Source organism: Papio anubis, chromosome 12, assembly GCF_008728515.1.
Source record: "Papio anubis isolate 15944 chromosome 12, Panubis1.0, whole genome shotgun sequence".
NCBI lineage: Eukaryota > Metazoa > Chordata > Mammalia > Primates > Cercopithecidae > Papio > Papio anubis.
In genome coordinates, this window is record NC_044987.1 from 64,378,061 (window position 1) to 64,405,063 (window position 27,003).

The 27,003-nt window shown below is 39.0% G+C and overlaps 2 protein-coding genes across 3 annotated transcripts; both read right to left on the reverse strand.

Annotated features, from left to right (window-relative positions):
- Positions 1-1,496: 1,496 nt before the first annotated feature.
- Positions 1,497-2,937, reverse strand: HBG2 (hemoglobin subunit gamma 2). The gene is given in 3 exon segments (NM_001168849.1): positions 1,497-1,625; positions 2,500-2,722; positions 2,846-2,937. Coding segments are annotated over 3 exon segments (444 nt in total).
- Positions 2,938-17,320: 14,383 nt separating this feature from the next.
- HBE1 (hemoglobin subunit epsilon 1) lies at positions 17,321-20,213 on the reverse strand. 2 transcript variants are annotated; one of them, NM_001168851.1, is made up of 3 exons: positions 18,785-18,876; positions 18,440-18,662; positions 17,444-17,572 (listed from the first exon to the last, which is right to left on the reverse strand). In NM_001168851.1, exons 1-3 carry the CDS (start codon positions 18,874-18,876, stop codon positions 17,444-17,446), a joined length of 444 nt encoding a protein of 147 aa, NP_001162322.1. The 2 variants fall into 2 exon arrangements, with proteins under 2 accessions (XP_021781000.1, NP_001162322.1); XM_021925308.2 differs by having other exon boundaries at positions 17,321-17,572; positions 18,440-20,213.
- Positions 20,214-27,003: the final 6,790 nt, after the last annotated feature.

Here is a 27,003-nt window from a genome sequence, read left to right on the forward strand (position 1 = left end):
GCATGTGCCAAATTCTGAGGCTGAGGAGAAACAAAGAAAGAAAGAAAAAAAAAAGAATAAAGAGCTTGACATTTCACTGTATGTAAAGACATTGCAAGGCTAGAGTAGAGCATGTTGAAGTAAAAATAAGAGAAATCAAAATTAGAGAGAAGGGCACAGGCTTATTATTTGGGTCTTACAGATGAGAGTAGTAGAGTAGGTATTTTATACTGAAACTTAGGGGACCAGGGGAGATTTGTAAACCTAAGATAAACATGGTCTCTTGTCCACTCAAACCCTAAGCTTATTTTTTTCTCCTTCCTCATCTGCCTTACTCAGTGCAAGGTGCTATAACAAAATACCAAAGACTGGATGGCTTCAACAACAGAATTTTTTCTCACGTTTCTGAAGGCTGATTTGTGGTCAGGGTTCTCTTCCTGGATTGCAGATGGCTGACTTCTCACTGTGTCCTCACTGGGAGGAAACAGAAATGGCTTGTCTCTCTGCTTCTGATAAGGAAAAAAATTTTATGATGGGGATCTGCTCTTATAAGCTCATCTAAACCTAGTTACTTTTCAAAAGCCTCCCCTACAAATAAGGTCAGTTGGGAGTTGCGGATTCAGCATGTAAATTGTGAGGAGAGAAACATTAGGTCCATAACACCATCACATTAAACTCTTACTTATACAGATGCACTAACATCCAACTGTACAAAAATTCCATTGAGTAAGCCTTAATTAATCTTGTACAAATTCTTCCCACTACTTTTGATCTCACAGTGCTGGTCTGTTGCTCAGACACAACGTGCTCATGCTGACTTGTGAGCCTCTGCTGATTCATTTCTTACACCTAAGTCCTCACCTCCCCCAGAAGCTTACAGTGAGGTCTCTTCCTGGAAATGCTGTGACCAATCTGCACACTTGAGGACATGGGATTAATCTCACTTTCTTAGGCATCCACAGGGGCTATGAAAAGCCAGGTGCCGTTAGAAATAATATTCCCCCTAACAAAATAAATGCTACACCTGACTAAACCTTGACCTCCGAAAGCTTGGAACACTTTCCCTTCATTAAGAACCATCCTTACTACTCTGTTGCAATCCAACACCCAGGTCTTCACTGAAACTTTCCCCATCTCTTCCAAAACATGTTTCTGAGGAGTCTGTCCTATAGAGGTCTTTCTTCTTACCAGCTTTCTCCTGCACAATTTACCCCCAACTTGCAGAACTCCCGTATATCACTGTCTTTACTGCTTTGTTCTTTTATTTGCTCATCAAAATTCACATCTCATGTAAAAATAAATGGGGAGCATGCGCACACCACAAACACACATAGCCATGCAGAAATACACATACACACAGCCCTCAATATAAACCCTTTGTGGCTCATATATTTTAAAAGATGTAAAAAAAGAGCTGAAGAAAATCATGTGTGATCTCTTAGCAGAATAGATTTATTATTTTTATTGCTTGCAGAATAAAGCCTATCCTTGAAAGCTCTGCATCGTGGGCAGGGGGCTCAGTGGTATCTGGAGGACAGGGCACTGGCCACTCCAGCCACCATCTTCTGCCAGGAAGCCTGCACTTCAGGGGTAAATTCTTTGCCGAAATGGATTGCCAAAACAGTCACCAGCACATTTCCCAGGAGCTGTTGAGATGAAAGGAGACAACAAAAATGAACCCATAGTGAGCTGAGAGCTCCAGCCTGGCCTCCAGAAACTACACACCCAGCTTCCACCCAGAATCAAGCCTATGTTAACTTCCCTCAAAGCCTGACATTTTGCCTTCCATTAAATGCAGGTAGTTGTTCCCCTTGCAGCACCAGTCACTGGCCAAAATTTAAAACTTGCTGTCTTCTTGCCACCACAAACCCCGTATGTTGTAGGCTGAAAACGTTCAAAGAAACACACGTGCGCACGCACACACATACACACACACACACACCCCTGGCTTTCAAAATCTACTTTAGCCCAAATGTTTCCATTGATCCTCACCCCTGGACACACTTTGCCCCCATCTGGAATTAGAGGATATAAGTTTGTAATGAAGTGATAGCGGCATTTTGTATGTGTCCAGCTGATATAGGAATAGCCTCAGACTCTGTTTGGTCACCAGAGTTCCCCACTTTGACTGGGCCAATATATGCCTTCTGCCTGCATCTTTTTAATGACCATACTTGTCCTGCCTCCAGATAGATGTTTTAAAACAAATAACAAAAATGAGGGAAAGATGAAAGTTCTTTCTACCGGAATCTAATAAAGAAAAGTCATTTTCCTCATTTCCACCTCTCTTTTGTCAAAGTCAAAATTGTCCGTCTAGATTTTTAGAGGCACTCCTTAGGCCCTAAAACATTACCACTGGGTCTCAGCCCAGTTAGTCCTCTGCAGTTTCTTCACTCCCAACCCCAGTATCTTCAAATAGCTCACACCCAGCAGGTAGATTCGGCTGTCCTCAGATCAATACTCAGTTGTCTAAGTTGCCTTGAGACTGAACTCTGAAACTGCTGAAACTCCTGGACTCACCCTGAAGTTCTCAGGATCCACATGCAGCTTGTCACAGTGCAGCTCACTCAGCTGGGCAAAGGTGCCCTTGAGATCATCCAGGTTCTTTACGGCATCTCCCAAGGAAGTCAGCACCTTCTTGCCGTGTGCCTTGACCTTGGGGTTGCCCATGATGGCAGAGGCAGAGGACAGGTTGCCAAAACTGTCAAAAAACCTCTGGGTCCATGGGTAGACAACCAGGAGCCTGTGAGATTGAACAAGAGCAGTTTGACAGTCAGAAAGTGCCACAAATCCTGAGAAGCGGCCTGGACTTTTGCCAGGCACAGGATCCTTCCTTCCCTTCCTTGTCCTGGTCACCAGAGCCTACCTTCCCAGAGTTTCTCCTCCAGCATCTTCCACATTCACCTTGCCCCACAGGCTTGTGATAGTAGCCTTGTCCTCCTCTGTGAAATGACCCATGGCGTCTGGACTAGGAGCTTATTGATAATCTCAGCTGTTCCAGAAGCGAGTGTGTGGAACTGCTGGAGGGTGCTTCCTTTTATTCTTCATCCCTAACCAGCTGCCGGCCCCTGGCCTCACCTGATACTCTAAGATTATTGGTCAAGGTTGCCTTGTCAAGGCTATTGGTCAAGGCAAGACTGGCCAACCCATGGGTGGAGTTTAGCCAGGGACCGTTTCAGACAGATATTTGCATTGAGATAGTGTGGGGAAGGGGCCCCCAAGAGGATACTGCTGCTTAATTTTTTTATAGCCTTTGCCTTGTTCCGATTCAATCATTCCAATTTTTCTCTAATTTATTCTTCCCTTTAGCTAGTTTCCTTCTCCCACCATAGAAGATACCAGGACTTCTTTTGTCAGCCTTTTTTACCTTCTTGTCTCTAGCTCCAGTGAGGCCTGGAGATTAAAGTTAAAGCATGTACCAATTTTTGAAAAGTTCGGGGATTGTGACATGTGTTTTAGGCATAGGTCCAGGATTTTTGATGGGACAAGTCTTAGTCTCATTTAGTAAGCATTGGTTTCCAAAGAAGAAGTGCTATACTTATCTTTGAAAATACTCTCTGTGGTTTTAGGCCATTATCTCTTAAGTTCTCATTAGTGTAGTGAAAAAAAAAATCATATAAAGCAACGGTTTCAGTGCAGGAATAGATTAATGTTATGTAATATAATATAATACTTAATCCTTACTTCAGTATCTACTTCTCTGTACCTATTTGAAATAAATCATGTGTGTTTCATCTCAGCAAAGGTATTTTTTTTTTCATATTCAGGTATGTATGTAGGCACCCGATGATGTGTATTTATCACTGGATAAGTGTGTGTGCTGGCTGATGACCCAGGTTTTTGGTGTAGCTCTTCTGTGTTCAGTAAAGATGATGGTAGAATGTTCTTTGGCAGGTACTATGGCTTAGAATTAATTATCTTGTATAAATGCTAGGTTCAGTTCTCAGGGAATCTTATTCTAAGACATAAGACATGTATTTGCATGGAAAACAACTCTAAAGAGGCAGGGACTGCTTTAATTGACTAATAGGCCACACACTGTGACAGTTGTGATGTCACTTTAGTTTAGACATCTTTATCTGTAACTCAGTGCTATTTCTGACATATTGGCCACTGAACATGGCAGGAAGTATTCATGGTGTTTTTTCCTTTATTTTTTCTTTTGGATTTTTTTTCTTGGTGGGTTTGGTTTTGCTTTTGTTTTTTCTCTGAAAGTGATCCATGACCTTGGTAGATTATGATGTCAGAAACTCTGGAAATCTGTTTTATTGGACGGGAGGTCTACCTCCCCTAACCTATCAGATTAATACTAATTATAATAATATTGGTGGAATCCTTTCAGCCTTCATAATCTTGTGTAAAGCTTATATCTGCTCAAAGTGTGAGACGGCTAAAAGACCAGAAAGATACATGTTGACCCATGCAGCAAAGCTTTTTTCTTTGGAAGTTAAAATAAAAGTTGAATAAAAAAGGAAAGAAAAAGATTTGTCAACATATCAGTATCTTCCAGTTATTCACATAATAATAAGTGACTTCTCTCAATCTAAGGGTGGGTGAAAAAGATTTTTATAGGTGTGCAGGTACAGATTACAGAGACTGAGGTGAATCCAAATTAGGGTCTCTTTAAGACGGGATCTGTGAGATGGGTAGATGGGTGTGTATAGATCTTTGACCATATCTGGGAATCTGGTTGGGTTCCATTTGTAGAGCCTGACCTTGAAGAATGTCTCAGAGACTGGTGTCTAAGCCCACTAAGGCTTAAACAAGTGAATCTTTTGAATCTGTTTTTGTTGTTGTTGTTGTTGTTTTTTGTTTGTTTGTTTGTTTGTTTTTGAGATGGAGTCTTGTTCTGTCATCCAGGCTGGAGTGCAGTGGTGTGATCGCAGCTCACTGCAACTCCCGCCTTCCAGGTTCAAGCATTTCTCCTGCCTCAGCCTCCCGAGTAGCTGGGATTACAGGCACTTACCCTCATGCCCGGCTAATTTTTGTGTTTTTGTAGAGATGGGGTTTCACCATGTTGGCCAGGTTGGTCTTGAACTCTTGACCTCAGGTGATCTGCCTGCCTTGGCCTCCCAAAGTGGTGGGATTACAGGCGTGAGCCACCGCTCCTAGCCTCTAAACAAGTGACTCTTAATTGCTCCTCCTCAGACTAAGGAATATCTAGGATCCCTCCTGTTTTCAAACAACTTCCCCCTTTATCCAGAAACCAAGGCAGTGATCTAAAAGTCACATATAAACCCTTATTTCCTCTTATGCTTTTGAGGCAATATCTTTTTTTTTTTTTTTTTTTTTTTTGAGACGGAGTCTCGCTCTGCCGCCCAAGCTGGAGTGCAGTGGCCGGATCTCAGCTCACTGCAAGCTCCGCCTCCCGGGTTCACGCCATTCTCCTGCCTCAGCCTCCCTAGTAGCTAGGACTACAGGCGCCCGCCATCTCGCCCGGCTACTTTTGGCAATATCTTTTAAGAGTTTATTGATTTCTCCTTGTCCATAACTGTCTTATTCCTCAATTTTTCCTATATCATTGCTTCTGACATTGATTAAATCCTCACTGATAAAACTGTTTCTTTATACCAGCAATTTCAAGTGTTTTCAAGCATTCATTCCCATGTATTTTCAAACATTTGTTCAACAAATATCTGTTTAATAAATGTCATAATTTTTAAAGTACTGGGCATTTAAGTTAAATAAGTCAGAGAATAAAGTTTTCCTCTGAAGATTATAATCTAGGTAGAACATACATAAAATTAATAAGTTAAACAGCAAAATAATTTCAGATATTATCTACTAAGAAGAAAATTAAGGAGAAAGTATTCCAACAGAGGCAAAATGACAAGAAGGAATCTGCCATGGGAAGGCATCGCCAAATAAAGTTTAGAAGCTGAAATAGTAAATTTAAAGCTCTGAAGCAGAAGAAAACAAACTCCTGCTGTGCCAGAGAGATAGATAAAGAACCAGTGCCGTTGGTATGTAAATAGTAAAGTGGAGAATAGCAGGTGGTATTTTTTCAGGGAAGCATAAACCTAATGACAAAAACTTGTCTTCAGTGGTAGGGAGTGAGAAGGCATTATAGAATTTTAACTCTGGTAATGACATAGTCTCTAAGCAATCTGTACAATTGGCTGGATTACTATTCTAAGCATGACCTGTTTATCACAACTGTTTTGCTTAAAAAGCCCTTATTGCCTGCGGACAACAATTAGTTATTCTTACAACTGTTAAAAATCTTGTCATGCAGATGTGTGTGTGTGTGTATTCATTATAAATTTGCTTTCAATTAATTTATATTGAATTGGCAATATTTAAATCTAGATATAGCTCCCTAAGGGGTAAAGAGTGTATCCACTGCCCACCCCCCAACATCACCATCCTTGACTCCTTGATATCAAAGGGCAGTATAGTTTTGGGGGACAAGAAAGAGAGAAAAAAGAGAGATTGATTAAAAATGTGTATTACTGACAAATTAGAGGATAATGACAGATGGGAGGCAGCAGACTAGATTGCAGCTCCCACTGGGACGCACAGAGCAGCATGTGAAGTCTCACATCATGAACTTTTGTTGCAGAACCACATGCAGAAACAAATCAGGAAAGTTGAGAGAACCCACAGATCCTCCGAAAGAAGCAGATTGCACCTGCAAGACCTGGGAAACACCCCAAATATTGTGAGTGCCCAAACTGTGGAAGTGGGAATGGGGGACCATCCACTCCCAAACACACATCCTCACTGGGGAACTTGAAGGTCTAGACCACAGGAGAAGATTCTGACCTTACCTGGAGCTGAGTCAATTTAGAGGGCCAAGCAAAATACATGGGTAGAGGAAGCAGCAGGAAAAGCCCTGTGGGCTCTCTGGGTCCCTTAGGAAGCCATTTCTGCCTTGCCTCACAGGAGTCCTTTGGGAGGGCTGCCAGAGGAACTGGGAAAAGATGACAGGAAAAAGGAAATCTCCACCTGGCCAGAACTCGGGGCTGGGCAGTGAGGGGTTGGTGGGGGGACATGAATTTGGTGTGCAGACTCCACAGGCAGGGAAGTAGGACAGCCCTACTTGCTTTCACAGCTGGTAGCCTGGGGCAAGTTCTCAGCCTTGCTCACTGACTGCATGGAAACAGACTCGTGCTATTGCGGGGGAGGGTGCACGCTGGAAGTGAGACCAACTTTTTGGGTTGCTTGGGAGCTGGTTGAGTCACGTGACTGCTTGCTTTCTCCCACTTTCCTGACGACCTGCATGACACAGCAGAGGCAGCCATAATCGTCCTAGGAGCATAAATCCATTGACCTGGAAACTACACCCCCATCCCCCACAGTAACCACAGAAAGACCTGCCCAAGGAGACTCTGAGCTCAGACACGACTAGTCCTGCCCCCACCTGATGGTCCTTCCTTATTCACCCTGGTAGCTGAAGACAAAGGGCATATATTTTTTGGGAGTTCTAGGGCACCCCCGTCCCCCCAACCACCACCACCTGATTGCCTCTACTAATGCTCTCTAGAAAGTGCCACCTCCTGGCAGGAGGCCAACCAGAACAAAAATAGTGCATTGAACAACCAAAAGTAAGGACCCTCACAGAGTCCATTTCATCCTCTGCCACCTCCATTGGAGCAGGTGGTTGTATCTATGGCTGAGACACCCATAGATGGTTCATGTCACAAGACTCTGTGCAGACAAACTCCAGTATGAGCCCGGAGTCGGGTAGACCTGATGGGTGGCTACATCCAGAAGAGAGATAACAATCACTACAGTTTGGCTCTCAGGAAGCCACATCACTAGAAAAAGGGGGACTGTGCTACATCAAGGGAACACCTCATGGGACAAAAGAATCTGAACAACAGCCTTGAGGCCTAGACTTTCCTTCTGACAGAGCCTACCCAAATGAGAAGGAACCAGAAAGCTAACTCTGGTAATATGGAAAACAAGGTTCTTTAACACCCCCCAAAAAATCACACTAGCTCACCAACAATGCATACAAACCAAGAAGAAATCCCTGATTTACCTGAAAAATAATTCAGAAGGTCAGTTATTAAGCTAATCAAGGAGGCATCAAAGGAAGGTGAAGTCCAATTTTTAAAAAATCAAAAATATGCTTCAAGAAATAAGGGGAGAAATCTTCAGTGAAAGAGATAGCATAAATAAAAAACAATCAAAACTTCAGGAAACAATGGATGAATGGATGCACTTATAGAAATGCAAAATGCTCTAGAAAGTCTCAGCAATAGAATCAAGCAAACAGAAGAAATTCAGAGCTTGAAGACAAGGTTTTTGAATTAATCCAGTCCAACAAAGACAAAGAAAAAAGAATAAGAAAATATGATCAAAGCCTCCAAGAAATCTGGGATTATGTTAAACAATCAAACCTAAGAATAATCAGCATTCCTGAGAAAGAAGAGAAATCTAAAAGTTTGGAAAACTTATCCGGGGAAATAATCAAGGAAAACGTCCCACGCCTTGCTAGAGACCTAGACATCCAAATACAAGAAGCTCAATAAACACCTGGGAAATTCATCACAAAAAGATCATTGCCTAGGTACATTGTCATCAGAGTATCTAAAGTTAACTAAAGACAAAGAGAATCTTAAGAGCTGTGAGCCAAAAGTACCAGGAAACCTGTGAAAGAAAATCTATCAGATTAAGAGCAGATTTCTCAGCAGAAACCGTATAAGCTAGAAGTGAATAGGGCCCTATCTTCAGCCTTCTTAAACAAAACAATTGTCAGCCAAGAATTTTGTATTCAGTGAAACTAAACTTCATAAATGAAGAAAATATACAGTGTTTTTCAGAAAAACAAATGCTGAGAAAATTCGTCACTACCAAGCCAACACTACAAGAACTGATAAAAGGAGCTCTAAATCTCAAAACAAACCCTGGAAGCACATCAAAACAGAACCTCTTTAAAGCATAAACCCCATAGGACATATACAACAAAAATACAGATTAAAAAGGTATATAGGCAACAAATAGCATGAAGAATGGAATAGTACCTCACACCTCAATACTGATGTTGAATGTAGACTAAATGCTCCACTTAAAATATACAGAATTGCAGAATGAATAAGAATTCACCAACCAATTATCTGCCATCTTCAAGAGGCTCACCTAACACATAAGGACTCACATAAACTTAAGGTAAAGGGGTGGAAAATGACATTCCACACAAATGGACACCAAAAATGAGCAGGAGCAGCTATTCTCGTGTCAGACAAAACAAACTTTAAAGAAACAGCAGTTAAAAAAGACAAACAGGGACATTATGTAATGATAAAAGGCCTTGTCTAATGGGAGAATATTACAGTTCTTAATATATATGCATCTAATACTGGAGAACTCAAATTTATAGAACAATTACTGCTAGACCTAAGAAATGAGATAGACAGCAACACAGTAATAGTGGGAACTTCAATACTCCACTGACTGCACTAGGCAGGTCATCAAGACAGAAAGTGTACAAAGAAACAATGAATTTAAACTATATCCTGGAACAAAAGGACTTAACAGATATTTACAGGACATTCTACCCAACAACTGCAGAATATACGTTATATTCATCAGCACATGGAACTTTCTCCAAGACAGGCCATACGGTATGCCACAAAACAAGCCTCAATACATTTTTAAAAATTGAAATTATACCAAGCACTCTCTCAGACCACAGCAGAATAAAGTTGGAAATCAACTACAAAAGGAACCTTCAAAACCATGCAAACACCTGGAAATTAAAAAACCTGCTCCTGAATGATCATTGGGTCAACAACGAAATCAAGATGGAAATTTAAAAATTATTTGCTTTGAAAACTGGCACAAGACAAGGATTCCCTCTCTCCACTCCTACTCAACATAGTATTGGAATTTCTGGCCAGGGCAATCAGGCAAGAGAAAGAAATAAGGGTATTCAAATAGGAAGAGAGGAAATTAACTTGTCTCTGTTTGCAGATGACATGATTGCATACTTAGAAGACCCCGTCGTCTCAGCCTAAAATATTAAGCTGACAAATAGCTTCAGCAAATTCTCAAGACACAAAATCAATGTGCAAAAATCACAAGCATTCCTATATGCCAACAATAGACAGAGACGGAAATCATGAGTGAACTCCCATTCACAATTGCTGCAAAGAGAGGCCGGGCAAAGAGAATAAAATACCTAGAAATACAACTTATAAGGGATGTGAAGAACCTCTTCAAGGACAACTACAAACCACTGCTCAAGGAAATAAGAAAGGACACAAACAAATGGAAAAATATTCCATGCTCATAGATAGGAAGAATCAATATCATTAAAATGACCATACTGCCCAAAGTAATTTATAGATTCAATGCTATCCCCATCAAGCTACCACTGACTTTTTTCAAAGAATTAGAAAAAACTGCTTTAAATTTCATATGTAATCAAAAAAGAGCTCATATAGCCAATATAATCCTAAACAAAAAGAACAAAGCTGGAGGCATGATGCTACCTACAGTAAAAGAAAACAGCATGGTACTGGTACTAAAACAGAGATATAGACCAACAGAACAGAACAGAAGCCTCAGAAATAATGCCACACATCTATAACCATCTGATCTTTGGAAACATCACAAAAACAAGCAATGGGGAAAGAATTTCCTGTTTAATAAATGGTGTTGGAAAAAACTGGCTAGCAATATGCAGAAAACTGAAACTGGACCCCTTCCTTACGCCTTATACAAAAATTAACTCAAGGTGGATTAAAGACTTAAATGTGAGACCTAAAACCATAAAAACCCTAGAAGAAAACATAGGCAATACCATTCAGGACATAGGCATGGGCAAATACTTCATGACTAAAACATCAAAAGCAATGACAACAAAGGCCAAAATTGACATATAGGATCTAACTAAACTAAAGAACTTCTGCACAGCAAAAGAAACTATCTTCAGAGTGAACAGGCAACCTACAGAATGGGAGAAAATTTTTGCAATCTATCCATCTGACCAAGGGCCAATATCCAAAATCTACAAAGAACTTCAACAAATTTACAAGAATAAAACTAACAACCCCATCAAAAAGTGGACAAAGGATATGAACAGATGCTTCTCTAAAGAAGCCATTTATGTGGCCAACAAACACATGAAAAAAAACTCATCATCACTGGTCATTAGAGAAAAGCAAATCAAAACCACAACGAGATACCATCTCATGCCAGTTAGAATGGCAATCATTAAAAAGTCAGGAAACAACAGGTGCTGTAGAGGATGTGAAGGAATAGGAACACTTATACACTGTTGATGGGTGTGTAAATAGGTTCAAACATTGTGGAAGACAGTGTGATGATTCCTCAAGGATTTAGAACCAGAAATACTGTTTGACCCAGCAATCCCATTATTGGGTATATATCCAAAGAATTATAAATCATTCTACTATAAAGACACATGCACATGTATGTTTATTGCAGCACTATTCACAATAGCAAATACTTGGAACCAACCCAAATGGCCAGCAATGATAGAATGGATAAGAAAATGTGGGACATTATACACCACAGAATACTATACAGTCATAAAAAAGGATGAGTTCATGTCTTTGCAGGGACATGGATGAAGCTGGAGACCATCATTCTGAGCAAACTAACACAGGAACAGAAAAACCAAACACCTCATGTTCTCACTCATAAGTGGGAGTTGAACAGTGAGAACACATGGACACAGGGAGGGGAATATCACATACCAGGGCCTGTCAGGGGGTGGGGGACTAGGAGAGGGATAGCATTAAAAGAAATACCTAAAGTAGATGACAGGTTGATGGGTGCAGCAAACCACCACGGCATGTCTATACCTATGTAACAAACCTGCATATTCTGCACATGTATCCCAGGACTTAAAGTATAATAATAACACCACAATTATTTGAACTGACCAACAATAGTGATCAAGTGTGTTTCATACAAGGGATGCAGGAATGGTTTAACATATGCAAGTCAATAAATGTGATACACAACAAAAACAAAATTGGAGACAAAAATCACATGATTATCTCAATAGCCACAGAAACTGCATTCAACAAAATTCAACATCCCTTTATGAGTAAAACTCTCAGTAAAATTGGTTTACAAAGGACATACCTCAATGTAATAACAGTCATCTGTGGTAAACACACAACCAACATTTTATTGAATGGGAAAAAGTTAAAAGCATTCCCTCTGAGAACTGGAATGAGACAAGGATATCCACTCTCACCACATATTTTAACATACTTTAACATATTACTGTGTGGTGTAGCATATATTACACCACACACTTTAACATATTACTGGAAGAGCAATCAGTCAAGAGAAAGAAAGAAAGTGCATCCAGACTGTTAAAGAGGAAGTCAAACTGTCACTGTTTGCTTGTGATATGATTGTGTATCTAGAAAACTCTAAAGACTCTTCCAAAACCTCCTAGAACTGATAAAAGAATTCAGCAAAGTTTTTGGATACAAAATTAATGTACACCAATCAGTTGCTCTCTTACATACCAGTAATGACTAAGCTGAGAATAAAATCAAGAACTCAACCCCTTTTACAATAGCTGCAAATAAAATAAATAAATAAATAAATAAATAAACTTAGGAACGTATACCTAACCAATGAAGTGACAGACATCTACAAGGAAAACTACAAAACACTGCTGAAAGTAATCATATAAGACACAGACAAATGGCATTCTCATAGACAGGTAGAATCAATGTTGTGAAAATGACCATAATGCCAAAAGCAACCTACAAATTCATTGCAATTCCCATCAAAATACCACCATTATTCTTCACAAAACTAGAAAAAACAATCCTAAAATTCTTATGGAACCAAAATAGAGCCCACATAAACAAAGCAAGACTAAACAAAAAGAACAAATCTGAAGGCGTTACATTACCTCATTTCAAACTATACAATAAGGTCATAGTCACCAAAACAGCATGATGCTGGTATATAAATAGGCACATAGACCAATGGAACAGAATAGAGAACCCAGAAATAAACTCAAATACTTACCACCAACTGATCTTTGACAAAGCAAACAAAAACATAAAGTGGGGAAAGGGCACCCTATTCAACAAATGGTGCGGGGATAGCTAGCAAACTGCATAGCTAGGAGAATGAAACTGGATCTTCATCTCTCACCTTATACAAAAATCAACTCAAGATGGATCAAGAACTTAAATCTAAGCCCGGAAACTATAAAAATTCTAGAAGATAACATCAGAAAAACCCTTCTACACATTGGCTTAGGCAAAGATTTCGTGACCAAGAACACAAATGCAAATACATAAAAACAAAGATAAATATCTGGGGCTAAATTAAACTAAAGAGCCTTTGCATGGCAAAAGGAAGAGTCTGCAGAATAAACAGACAACCCACAGAGTGGGAGAAAATCTTCACAATCTATACGTCTGACAAAAGAATAATATCCAGGCTCTAAAATGAACATAAATAAATTATCAAGAAAATAACAAACAATCCCATTTAAAAAGTAGGCTTAAGGACATGAATAGACAATTCTCAGAAAAAGATATACAAATGACCAACAAACATATGAAAAAATTCTCAACGTGACTAACGATCAGGGAAATGCAAATCAAAACCACAATGCAATACCACCTAACACCTGTAAGCATGGTCATAATAAAAAAAATTTTTTAAATTGATGCTAGCGTGGATGTGGTGAACAGAGAACACTTCTATACTGCTGATGGGAATGTAAACTAGTACAACCACTATGGAAAACAGTGCAGAGATTCCTTAAAGAACTGAAAGTAGATCTACCATTTGATCCAGCAATCCCACTACTGGGTATCTACACAGAGGAAAAGAAGTTGTTATATGAAAAAAATACTTGCACACACATGTTTACAGCAGCACAATGTGCAATTGCTAAAATGTGGAACCAACCCAAATGCCCATCAATCAATTAGTGGATAAATAAACTGTGTATATATGTGGCATATATATGTGTGGGGGGTGTGTGTGTATATATATACACATATATATATACATGGTGTGTATATGTATATATATGTGGTATAGAAACTGTGGTGTATATATATAGTGTGTATATATATGTATATATATTGGCTGTGTGTATATATGCCATATATATATGATGAGTATATATATGATTCCATCATATATATGATGGGATATATATGATGGGATATATATATATATATGATGGGATACTACTCAGCCATAAAAATGAGTGAATTAAAAGCATTTGCAGCAACCTGGATGAGATTGGAGACCTTTATTCTAAGTGAAGTAACTCAGGAATGGAAAACCAAAAATTGTATGTTCTCATTCATAAATGGGAGCTAGAACTAGGCTATGAGAATGCAAAGATATAAGGATGACACAAGGGAAAGCGGGTGAAGGGAATGAGAGATAAAAGACTACAAATTGGGTGCAGGGTATACTGTTTGGGTGATGGGTGCACCAAAATCTCACAAATCACCACTTAATAACTTATACATATAACAAAACACCACCTGTTTCCCCAATAACCTACGGAAATAAAAATTTTTTTAAATGCATGTTGCTTGTATGTTTTTATTTTATTTTTTTGCTCTTGAGTTGCCTGAGTTCTTTTCATTTTCTGGATATCAGATCCTTGTCAGATGAGTAGTTTGCAAATATTTTTTCCTATTCAACAAGTTGACTCTTCACTGCAGTGATTGTTTTCTTTGTTGTGCAAAAGCTTTTTAATATATATCCGTTTTGTCTATTTTTGCTTTTGTTGCCTGTGTTTTTGGGGTTCCAGCTGTAAAATATTTGCCTACACTTGGGCAAAGATTAGTTCTGAGTAGACATTTTTCAAAAGAAGACATGCACATGGCCAACAGGTATATGAAAAAAATGCTCAGCATCCCAGTCATTAGGGAAATACAAATCAAAACTACAATGAGATATCTACTTACCCTAGTTAAAATGGTTATTAACAAAAAGACAAAAAATAACAGATCCTTGTGAGGATATGGAGGAAAGGGAACTCTCTTACACACTCTTGGTGGGAATGTAAAATAGTACAGCCATTATGGAAAACAGTATGAAGATTTCTCAATAAACTAAAAATAGTACTACATACAATCCAGCAATCTCACTAGTGGATATTTATCCAAAAGAAAGGAAATCAGTATATCCAATGGACACATTACACTCATGTTTATTGAAGAACTATTCACAATAGTTAAGGTTTGGGATCAACCTAAGTGTCTATCAACAGACGAATGGATAAAAAAAAAAAATTGACATCTTTGCACAGTACTATTTTGCCATGAAAAAGAATGAAATCTTGTCATTTGTAGCAACATGGATGGAACTAGAGGTCATTATGTTAATTGAAAGTTCTGAAGCAGAACAAAAACAAACTCTTGGTATGCCAAAGAGATAGATAATAAAATAAGCCAGACACAGAAAGTCAAATATTACATGTTTTTATTCATCTGTGGGAGCTAAAAAAGTGGGTGTCATGGTGGTAGAGAGTAGAATGATAGTTATCAGAGGCTGGAAAAAGTGTGAGCGTGTATGGAAGGGGATTTAAGAGATGTTGGTTAATAGGTACAAACACAGTTAGATAGAAGGATTAAGCCATAATGTTTGATATTTGAGTACAGTGACGATAGTTAATTACTATTTATTATGTATTTCAAAATGGCTAGAAATGAGGACTTGAAATTTTCTCAACACATAGAAATGATAAATGCTCAAAGCAATGGATATCCTAAATATCTAGACTTAATCATTACATGTTCTATGCATGTAAGTATCACATGTACCCCATAAATATATAGAAATATTATGTTTTTAAAAAATGCACATTGCTCTCATTTGTTGACTGACTGACTAGGTGAAAATATTTAGTATGATGAATAATCCTTGTTTACTCTGTATATGGGCATATTGAAAGGTTATAAGGCTCAGAGAGACCAGTGTTATTGATAGCCTGCAACTACGATAATTGTTTGTCTCTCTTCCATATTCTGGATATATATAGCCAAATTCAAAAGTAATTCTCAGGAAAAAGTCTGATCAATGTGGGGGAGGCAATAAAATTACTAATAAAGTTATATTTGCCAAAATATGGCACTCTAACTTGGAAAATGCGAAGGTCCCTTTATATGAAAGACACAAGACCTGAAGGTCAAAACTCCCTGAGCAATCTAGCACTTCCTCGAAAGTAAATCTGTTAATATCCCTCTACCCTTCATACATGAGAGTCCCCAGGTCAGTGCCTGGTTTCCTCCTGTTATCTTCATCAGCCTCAGAACTTTCAGTCATTTATCGCTTCCTTCTTCCTTCTCATCCCCCACCGTCAATCGAATACTATGTCTTTCTCACTCCACCTTGGCCATCCTTCAAATTCCACAGACTCACTGCTTATCTTGGGTTTGAACTATTGTATCTGTCCCCTTGAATCATCATCCATATTTTATTTTATCTGCAAACTTAAATCCATTTTGTGCACATAAGCAGATTACTTTTTCCCAAAATCTTATTTCCTGAGTCACTTAATATCCTAATGCTTATTGTTTAGTATTGCAATAGCATAGTAAAAGCTTGTATTTTTGTAGCCAGGCCCTGTACTATCTGGTCTTTCCTAGTCCTCCTTACCTAGGTCTTACTCTCCCTTCTACTTCCAGAGAGCCAGTTTCATGCAAGTCACAAAGCCCCAGCTAGCTGGTTTTAGAATTTAAGCCTTTATCAGTATTCTATCTCCTACAGAAAGTCTTCATCACACCCTACAAAAACGTTCCCACTTAGATCCTAACTCTAACTTTATTTTAGTGCATGTTACATTCTATCAGAAGATAATGCACAATGATATCATGTGTCTTAGCCTCGGCTAACCCATGAAATAATGGAATCCTTCAGGAAAGAGCAGGCTATTGTTGATACACACTCAATTCATCTTCTTAACTCCAAATCAATTTCATAAAACGTGACAAACTAGTTACTTCAAAATGTAAATAACAGTAAATTAAAATAGTAATTCTAGCCTATATCTTGGCTATCTACGAAGTTTTGTTTTGTTTTGTTTTTGTTTTTAGTGAAAAGTGATATGTACCACAAATCTACTTTCTCGGGTACCACTAACACCTCCTTCTTTCCCCTGTGCAGTAAAAACTGCCTAGGAGTCTCTGTCTACTTAACTAACCATTTTCCCACCCTTATAAAGATTTTTCTCCATCATATCATCCTCCTTGGAATCCTGGAATTCTCCCATAACATCTGCATTAATTTTACAAGCCCCCATACATTTCTTAAGGAAGCTCTTGGTTCTTCCTATGTTTCTCTCCATCCCTTAGCCCATGAACACTTTTTCCTTTAACACAAGAGTAAAAGATGGAGTATATAAAATTGCAACTTTTGATTACTGAAGAAAACGTGCTTTATTAAACAGAAGACTTTCTCTCAAGGCCAAGCCCAGTCCCCACGTGCAGAAGGAGGGTGTCAGGGTCATAGGAACACTGGCAAACTGGAAGAGAACTCAGTGGTACTTATGGGCCAGGGCAATGGCGACAGCAGACACCAGCTTCTGCCAGGCAGCCTGCACTTCAGGGGTGAACTCCCTGCCAAAGTGAGTAGCCAGAATAATCACCATCACGTTACCCAGGAGCTGTTAGGCAAAAGGCAAAATAACACATAGGCATGTTGAGTAGAAGTTTCCGAAAACAACTTGCTGAAAAAACAAACAAACAAACAAAAACGGCTTTATACCTACATTCCTTGACAACCCTGACCTCAAACTGTTCCAAGGTTTGTGCCTAACCAGAAAATTCAGATGCGCTTAGGTTCAATTTTATTTTATGAGCCCTACATTCAACATTCTACCTACCTGCATCCTCACCCTCTCTTCCCATTTTACCAGTATTATTGGGCTCCCTCTCTCCCTATTTTTCTTTAAGCAGTTGTCTAATTTCTGTAAATGTAGAATGGGAGTGCAGCAAGAGTTCTCAGCGGGAGTTTAAAATCCCTAACAAATTCAGAAACAAGCCTTCACTTGGTTACAATACTGATGGGAAATTTAATATATTTTAGAAAATGTGTCTTATTTTTCTTTGAGAAAATCTTTTTTTTTTTTTTTTTTTTTTTGCAAAAATCTCTTTCTAAACCTCAATTATCATGACCCGCATAAAATAAGGCATTTCTATTTCCTTGAAATGGACTTTCATCTACCAAAAGCCAAATTTCATTCTTCTTTCACAAGTCTACAATTCTATAATACAATTCTCCGGGATAAACACATCAAGTTCTGGCAAGATTTCCTGAAAAGTTCAGCCAATTCAGGCTGTTAGTAGTCCTTTACTGTCACTAGTTCTGAATCAGGTTAGTCTTGGTTATGCTCACTAGAAGTCTGCTGTTCTAACATCAAACTCGACCCATGATTTCTGAGATCTTTGTTGATCTTTCCAATAAGATCCTAAGCTTTAATTAATGTCAAACTATAAAGCCAAAAAATCATATCACCCACAACTGAACTCACCTTGAAGTTCTCAGGATCCACATGCAGCTTGTCACAGTGCAGCTCACTCAGCTTAGCAAAGGCAGTCTTGAGGTTGTCCATGTTTTTAATAGCATCTCCAAAGGAAGTCAGCACCTTCTTGCCATGGGCCTTGACCTTGGGGTTGCCCAGGATGGCAGAGGGAGATGACAGGTTTCCAAAGCTGTCAAAAAATCTCTGGGTCCAGGGGTAAACAACGAGGAGCCTATGAAATGACACCATATCAGATACAAAATTAGAGATGCAAAAAATCTTGAGGACTTTCCCAATCAACTTGCTAGGGTAGTATTCACCCTTCGCTCCCATGCATTAAGAACCAATGCTTACCTGCCCAAGGCTTCACCTCCAGTCTCTTCCACATTTATCTTGCTCCACAGGCTAGTGACGGCAGCCTTCTCCTCAGCAGTAAAATGCACCATGATGCCAGGCCTGAGAGCTTGCTGGTGACTGCAGCTGTGTCAGAAGCAGATATGTGCTACTGCCTCTCTGTATGGCCTTTTATTCTTTACTGCCGAAGTTCTGGCCCCCTGTTCTCCATGGTACTTAAAAGTCATTGGTCAAGGCTGACCTGTGTCCCTCAGGGGTGGAGTCAGGTCCGGAGAGGGTCAGTAGTGACGGATGGATAGCAAGTTTGTGATAATGTGTGCTGGATCCTGAGGCCCTTTTTTGTTGGCTCCTCATCTGTCTGCAACACAAATTTCCATTTGTCCCCTTTTTTACCTTCTTCATCATCTTCCAAAATGATATCCATCTATCCCATTCTCCATTTCCAAGAAAGCCTCATATAAAGGAGCAAATCTCAAAATAGGAAAAAAAGTTTCAGCCAAAGCACATTCAATATTTACCTTAAAGGTGGTGACAGTGACAAAAACAGGGCCAAGAAAAAGAAAATAAAGCTGTTAAAACAGAATCTCACCCAGTTCTAGCTCTCTTAGGGAGTGCATTGTAAACAAAACTTCTGCACCTTAGTTCCTCTAGGGACACAAAAACCATACATAGTTCCTTCTAGAAACTGAACAGAATAGCAAGTAGTCTACAGTGGGACTAAAACCTTAATCCCAAAGTACAATACCTTGGGGTGATTCCCTGGAGAGGACAGACAGAAAAGATTACATCCAATGCTTCCAGGGAATCCTCTCTCTTTTCATTTCTCTATGACCACAGGGGACATTGCCCACTTTGTGAGTGTGGCCTGGGGCTCTCTTCTTGCTTGCCTGTCTGTCCTGCTTATACTTCTCACTGGGAAGGGAGCTGAGAAGCCTAAACTCCTAAAATTATTTAAAACCAAAATTTGTCATCAGGGAAAAAAGTGAATCGATATATTAATTAGGCTAGGAGTCAGGGTATATTATTCCTCTGGTGTCTTTTTTTTTTTTTTTAAATGTCCCCATTGTGATGACTTGCTAGCTCTTTACCTGGTAGAGCTGAAACTGGAAGTTGAGATTTACAGTGTATTCAATTCGATCCATGTGCCTGAAGAACATTGCCTATGGTATATCACTTAATCTGCCTTTATAATACCACTGTCATTATCCTCATATTTTAGAATCAAGGAATAAAGTCACAGAAGTTATTTAACTATCAATGTGACAGAAGTAATGATTGGGGGAATAACAGAAATAGAGTTCCACAAATTCCAGCATTGTTAATTCTAGAAAAGTCCCTTACATCACCATAATCTCATTGCCCCAGCCCAGTTCCTCCTTCTGGCTTGTTCTCCATCCATTTCTTTCTTTTCTTTCTTTCTTTTTTTTTTTTTTTTTTTTTTTGTTTGTTTGTTTGTTTGAGACAGAGTATCACTCTGTTGCCAGACTGGAGTGCAATGGCACGATCTCAGCTCACTGCAACCTCTGCCTCCTGGGTTCAAACGATTCTCCTGCCTCAGCCTCCCGAGTAGCTGGGACTACAGGTGTGCACCACCACACCCAGCTGATTTTGTATTTTTAGGGCGAGTTCACCATGTTTGCCAGGATGGTCTTGATCTCTTGACCTCGTGATCCACCCACCTCTGCCTCCCTCTCCATGCATTTCTATCATTTCTTTCGCCTATGACTCCCCTTGCCCTGCCAGATCTGGGAATTTCTCTTCCTACAGTTTCCTACATCTTCAGGCCCTAGAGGTTCTTGGTCTTTTTTACTTAGCAGTATGGCTTCTGTCTCCCAAGTCAAGTGCCTTTGAGGATTCTATATTCCAAGTTTACTAAGAGTGTTTCTCTATTCTATAACCTGACCTTGTTATTTATTATATTTTCTTATGTTTGTGATTTAAAAAAAACAACAACAACAACAAAAAAAAAACAAAAAGAACCACTTGTGGCAATTAAGAATGTCTCCCTTGCTTTTCTCCCATGATTGCAGAAGTCTTCACCTGACTCAATGACTGCCCAGATTGTTATTATTCCAGGCCACTGAATTTCTACTCCATTTTCTTTTAGCTATTAACCAAGGGTATCTTTCTGGGCATATATTCTAACCATTGGCTAACACAGACATAACCAGGAATTCCTAAACTTGTTTTGTGTCACAGGCTAGTTTGGCAGACTGTAAGTGCTAAAAAAATATGTTTTCTTGCATAAAATAATATACATTGGATTGTTAAGTTTAATTATACTGAAATACCATTATCAAACATCCAAACTTCACATTCGTGGTATAGTATTTATTATATTTGCTTCTTTATGAAAGCATTAGACCTAGGATTGGGTCTACAGCTACCTTAAGATCCAAGTAGTGATGCAGATGAATGTTAATTAAAAATATCTGCAATGGGCCGGGCACAGTGGCTCACACCTATAATTCCAGCACTTTGGGAGGCCAAGGAGGGCAGATCACCTGAGGTCAGGAGATCGAGACCAGCCTGGCCAACATGATGAAACCCCGTCTCTACTAAAAACACAAAAATTAGATGGGCATGGTGGCGGGCGCCTGTAATCCCAGCTACTTGGGAGGCTGAGGCAGGAGAATCTCTCAAACACAGGAAGGGGAGGTTGCAGTGAGCCAAAATCGTGCCACTGCGCTCCAGCCTGGGCAGCAAAAGCAAAACTCCATCTCAAACAAAAACAAAAATATCTGCAATGACTATGGTGTAGTATGAAAATATCTGTGGTTTCTCTTTATAACTATGTAATAGGTACTGATGATATCACTCTAGTTTGTTCTTTGCATTCAAAGTAGAAGAAAAAGCTAAATTTCAGTTACATGTATGTAAAAATACAGATTTTTTTCTATAAACGTCACCAGCCCCCTAGTGTTCTGTGGACCCCAGATTAAGACTTCCTGGGACAAAATATATAGCCTAGGAAGACAGGATTCTAGGTTTGGAGAGAACATACTTGATCACTCAAGTAAAAGAATAATGAATAGACAAAAAGCTAGCTCAGCTGCTTGTAGCTTGAACCAAGCTGAGCTTGGCTACTCAGAGAAGAACAGTCCTTGAGATAACACAATTTCTTTAACCAATTAAGATACAGATCCGGGTTTTCAGGGGGAATTTGCTACAGATGCACAGTATGAAGGCAGTGGCCCTTCCTCAGAACTTGAACGTGAGGGTCAGACATTGCCAAAGTCCAAGGAATAAGGACCAGGTCTCTCAAGGTCAAGAGTTTGGAGAACGGGTTTCTCCCTAAAACAAACCCTATGGGTAATCCCATCATTTTTCCCATTCAGAGTGTGGACACCAGTCTTCTCTTAGATTCAGAGTATGGGGTTGATCTTCTCCTGCTCCCTCAGAGCCAGTTGCAGGGCCTACATTTTCTTTTCTTACAGGTTCCAGACCTGGCTTGCATCCAGGGATCTGGCCCATTCCATGCTTCCTCGTGGCTAAAGGTGGTAGGGAGGAGCTTCAAGAAAGGTTATAGCATTGAAAGGCCCAGGTTTGTGTCTCGGTAACAAGGCTTATAAATCCTGACTCAGAAGTCAGGTAGGCTGCAGGCAGTCTCATTATTACTTTGATGCTTGTTGGTTCAAGATAAATTGCTTTACCTGCTCATTTTTAAGCATTTTATTTGTTTATCATATGAGATACCATCAAAAATGGATTATTGCCTTTCTTTCCTATATTAAAAGCCCAAAGTTTAGAGATAAGTGTTATGGCCATCCAGGATAGATCAGAAAGATTAGACAGTCAGAAAAAGTAATCAGTAAGAATATTCATTTATTGTCTATATAATTAAAATTAGAAAAATAAAATCTATGTTTGTCTTAAGATATTTAAGTATAAAGGACTTTTAGAAAGAAACACCCAAATTTAATGAAGATTAATTCCTGCTTCTTTGGGTTTGCTTTAGCATTTGTAATTTCATAAGTTCTATGTAGGATTCTGAAAACTGTAAGATGCCTAATTTAAACAAAGAAACATCCAATATTTTCTCTTTTTTTTTTTTTTTTTTTTTTTTTTTTGAGATGGAGTCTCGCTCTGTCGCCCAGGCTGGAGTGCAGCGGCGGGATCTCAGCTCACTGCAAGCGCCGCCTCCCGGGTTTACGCCATTCTCCTGCTTCAGCCTCCCGAGTAGCTGGGACTACAGGCGCCCGCTACCTCGCCTGGCTAGTTTTTTGTATTTTTAGTAGAGACGGGGTTTCACCGAGTTAGCCAGGATGGTCTCGATCTCCTGACCTCGTGATCCTCCCGTCTCGGCCTCCCAAAATGCTGGGATTACAGGCTTGAGCCACCGCGCCCGGCCACATCCAATATTTTCTTAAATCTTTCTGGCTAATTACGACATGTATTTAACCTAAAGAGTCAAACATTGTACTGTTGTTAGATGCTATTAGTATGAAAAATTATATAAATTAGATTATTGTTAGGTAAAGTAGGCCCTTCACTTCACTGAATGTTTTCCATGATATTATCTAATAAATACTTTAATGAATATTCTTTACCACAAATAACTTACTTTATTTTTAATTTTAAAATAGGAAAATTGTTAACAAGGCTTGTAAACCACTGATGGGAAAAGGGCTGCTTAGGATTCTAAATTAGCCAGATTTTAAATTATTCTGCTTCCATTATTTTCTGAATTTATTTTCTCAGAACAGAAATAGATGTAAGCAAATGATTCTACTAGATTTTGTATTAGATTTTGCATTAGCCAGGAATGACTTAGATATCACAAGTCATAAATTCTGTGGCTGCCTTGCAGGAAGCCTGTGGCTATTTTCTAGTGTCATTGTAAAGAATGAGAGAATAGACCATAACAAGTGTGCAAACGGTTGCTTTCTTTTTTTTTTTTTTTTTTTACTTTTATTTTAAGTTCAGGGGTACATGTACAGGATGTGCAGGTTTGTTTCAAAGATAAATGAGTGTCAAGGGGGTTTGTTGTATAGGTGATCTCATCACTCAGGTATTAAGCTTAGTATCCATTAGTCATTTTTCCTGATCCTCTCCTTTTCTCACCCTCTACCCTTTGATAGGCCCCAGTGTGCATTGTTTCCCTCTATGTGTCCACGTGTTCTCGTCATTTAGCTAATAACTGTTGTTTTCATAGTGTGCCTCTGCCTCATTTCTCAAAAAGTTTGCAGGTGAGTTTGAGCCAGGGCCAGGGCTGGGGCTCATTCTAAAGAGTGATCTCTCTCCCTGGCAACTTGGAGCACAGACATCCTATTGTGTGACGGACCTCGGGAGCCACTGTGCCTAAAGCAGAACCAGAGATACTTGTGAATGTTAATTAAGCAGGCGGGATCGTTAATGGGAAAAAGGAGTAGAAAGCCAGAATCAGCCAGTTATCGCCACACTTTCCTACATCATGGGCCTTGAAGGTTAAAACTTGAGTCTGTCAACTTAGAAAACTCATAAATATCCCATTTTCCTCTGAAATATAGCTTTACTTTCCTGGTTTCTTTGACCTTTTGAGACCTTGAGTAAATAAAGTTGTCTTCATTTATTTTCATGATTAAAATTCTAAAAAATTCTTGGGGTTTTTAAATTAAATTGCATTGCCTAATGTATTCTATGAACTAAGAACATAGAAATAAAACAATACTCTAAAGTAGTTCAGAATGTGCTTTCAAATTATATAAAGAGTTAATTCAAATGAGACTATTTTAAGTGCAGGGCTTTGAATCCTATGTCTAGAAATTTTGAAAAACATCTGAGTATATGCTAAGATTCCACCTCTAGCGCTGAAACTGAGAAGGCCTTGACTTGGTGATCTTTTTTAAATTCTGAAACAACAGCAACATAAAGCTAATGACTTTTTCTTACCTACGCATGCTATCTTCAGTACTTTGATTATTTAGTACTGAAACTATAACATAGTATGTTTCCTGAATTTAAAAAAATGTGTATTTCTCTGGGGAAGGTTAAAACTGAGGATTGGCACGTGAGCAAGGCTTAAATGGAAGAAGCAATGATTTCGTCAGACCGCTTTCATTAACAAGATCACCCACCATGAGGAATTATGGGAAATCAGGCCCCTTTGTTTTGTGTTACTAAGGGTGAGGATGCTTAATGATTTTTCCCTCCTCCAGGCTTCTTTTAGCCATCGATAATTCTAGCCCCACAGGAGTTTGTTCTGAAAGTAAATTCCTGCAACCCTGAGCTTATTGAGGCTGAGGCGTCTGTAAAGGAAACAAACACCTCCTCTAAACCACTATGCTGCTAGAGCTCTTTCCTATACTCAAGCCTCATTCAGACCCCAGTGTCACCAGTCTCTTCATGTACCTATTGTTTTTGCTTCTTCTTCGTGCTTATTTGGTTATGTTTTTTGGGAGGTTAGGGGCTTATTTTATTTATTTATTTATTTTTTTAATCAACGGAGATGGGCAAACCCATTTTTTTTTCTTTAGACTTGTGATGGTGATAACTGGGCAGCGTCAGAAACTGTGTGTGGATATAGATAAGAGCTCAGGACTATGCTGAGCTGCAGTGAGGGAGGGACCTAGCTAAAGACAGTGAGAGTTAGAATGCTCCTGCTGTTGCCTTCTCAGTCCCCATGCTTAGTTTCTACACAAGTAGATAAATAGGAAAAGCTGTAGGTTAGTGTTTGAGAGTCCTGCATGATTAGCTGCTCAGAAATGCCTGATAAATATGTCGTGTGTATATGTGTGTATGTATGTATGTGTGTATATGTGTGTGTGTGTGTGTTGTGTTTACAAATATGTGACTATCATCAAAATGTGAGGGCTAAAGTGACCAGATAACTTGCAAGTCCTAGGATACCAGGAAAATAAATTACATTCCAAAAATCTAACTGAGACTTTAAAAAAAAAAAAAAGTGATCCATGGACACAGGGAGGGAACATGGGGTTTTTAAAGAGGGCCTATTGGGAGGTAGAGGCTAGAAGGAATAATAACCAGAATACTAATGTAGGTGACAGGTCGTCGTTCTGAAAACCACCATAAGCATATACCTATAAACAAACTATGTATATTCTGCGCATATGTACTGGAACAAAGTATAAAAACAGTGATCATAAAGAATCAAATTATTAATATAAGAGATGGAATAGCTCAAATTCTTAACTATAATCTGATAGGATATTCCTCAATAATATAAATATCGATATATTTATCATTAAATTTAAGCCAATGTCAGGAAAACCTAGAAAAAGAAGAAAGAAAGAAGAAAAGAAGAAGGAAGAAGAAGAAAAAGAAAGCACAGAAAAAAAAAAAAAGAAAGAAAGAAAGAAAGAAAGAAAGAAAGAAGGAAAGAAAGAAAGAAAGAAAGAAAGAAAGAAAGAAAGAAAGAAAGAAAGAAAGAAAGAAAGAAAGAAAGAAAGAAAGAAAAGGAGCTCTGTTGCCCTACAGTGCGGTGATGTTTTGAACCTTACATAACACTGATGTCCAGGCCGAGGCCATCCTCCCTATGAAGATGGATGAATAAGCCATATCTGACACCTATGAAATAATGTTTATTTTAGTGGCATGATTGCGTTAGGCTACCTGCCTTGGCACAGTTTTTCTTTACTTTTATCTGACTGATGAAAGGAAACAATTAATTGCTTACATAAACATGACTGCGCCAGTTATAAATTTCAGTGTAAATAAACATCCTGGTTTTGATATTCATCTTTTGGGTCTTTTATTTTGGTCAGAACAAGTTTTCAAGAGCAAATCTCTGCCTACAAAACAAATGAGTCCAATTCTAGAACTCAGTAATCCCATCAAGGCTCTGCCTGCTGAGGGCTAACTAGCTCAACTCAGGCTTAGCACTTCCAGCACTACTCCACTGACTTCTTAGTGTGTGCAAAGCAGTGGATGTGTCAGCATATATCCTTTTACTTGCAGTTGTATGTGTGTTTGGCTGCTCATTCATTCATTCGAAATTGTAAAATTGCTAAGAATAGAGCACAAAAACAGAATAGAGGAATAAAGTTCCTGTTTTCATGGACTTGATAGTGGAAAGAGCTTGACACTAAATAAGCAAATGAAACATGTTATATACCGATGAGGTTAGGTGCTATGGAGGAAAAAAAGAAAAACTGAAATGAAGGCCAGAGTGTGATTAGGACAGGGTGAAATGGTATTGCTACTTTAAGCAGTATGGCAGGAAAGTCCTCACAATAAAGTTAACACCAGAGAGGGTACCCATAGATGATGAGGAACCTATT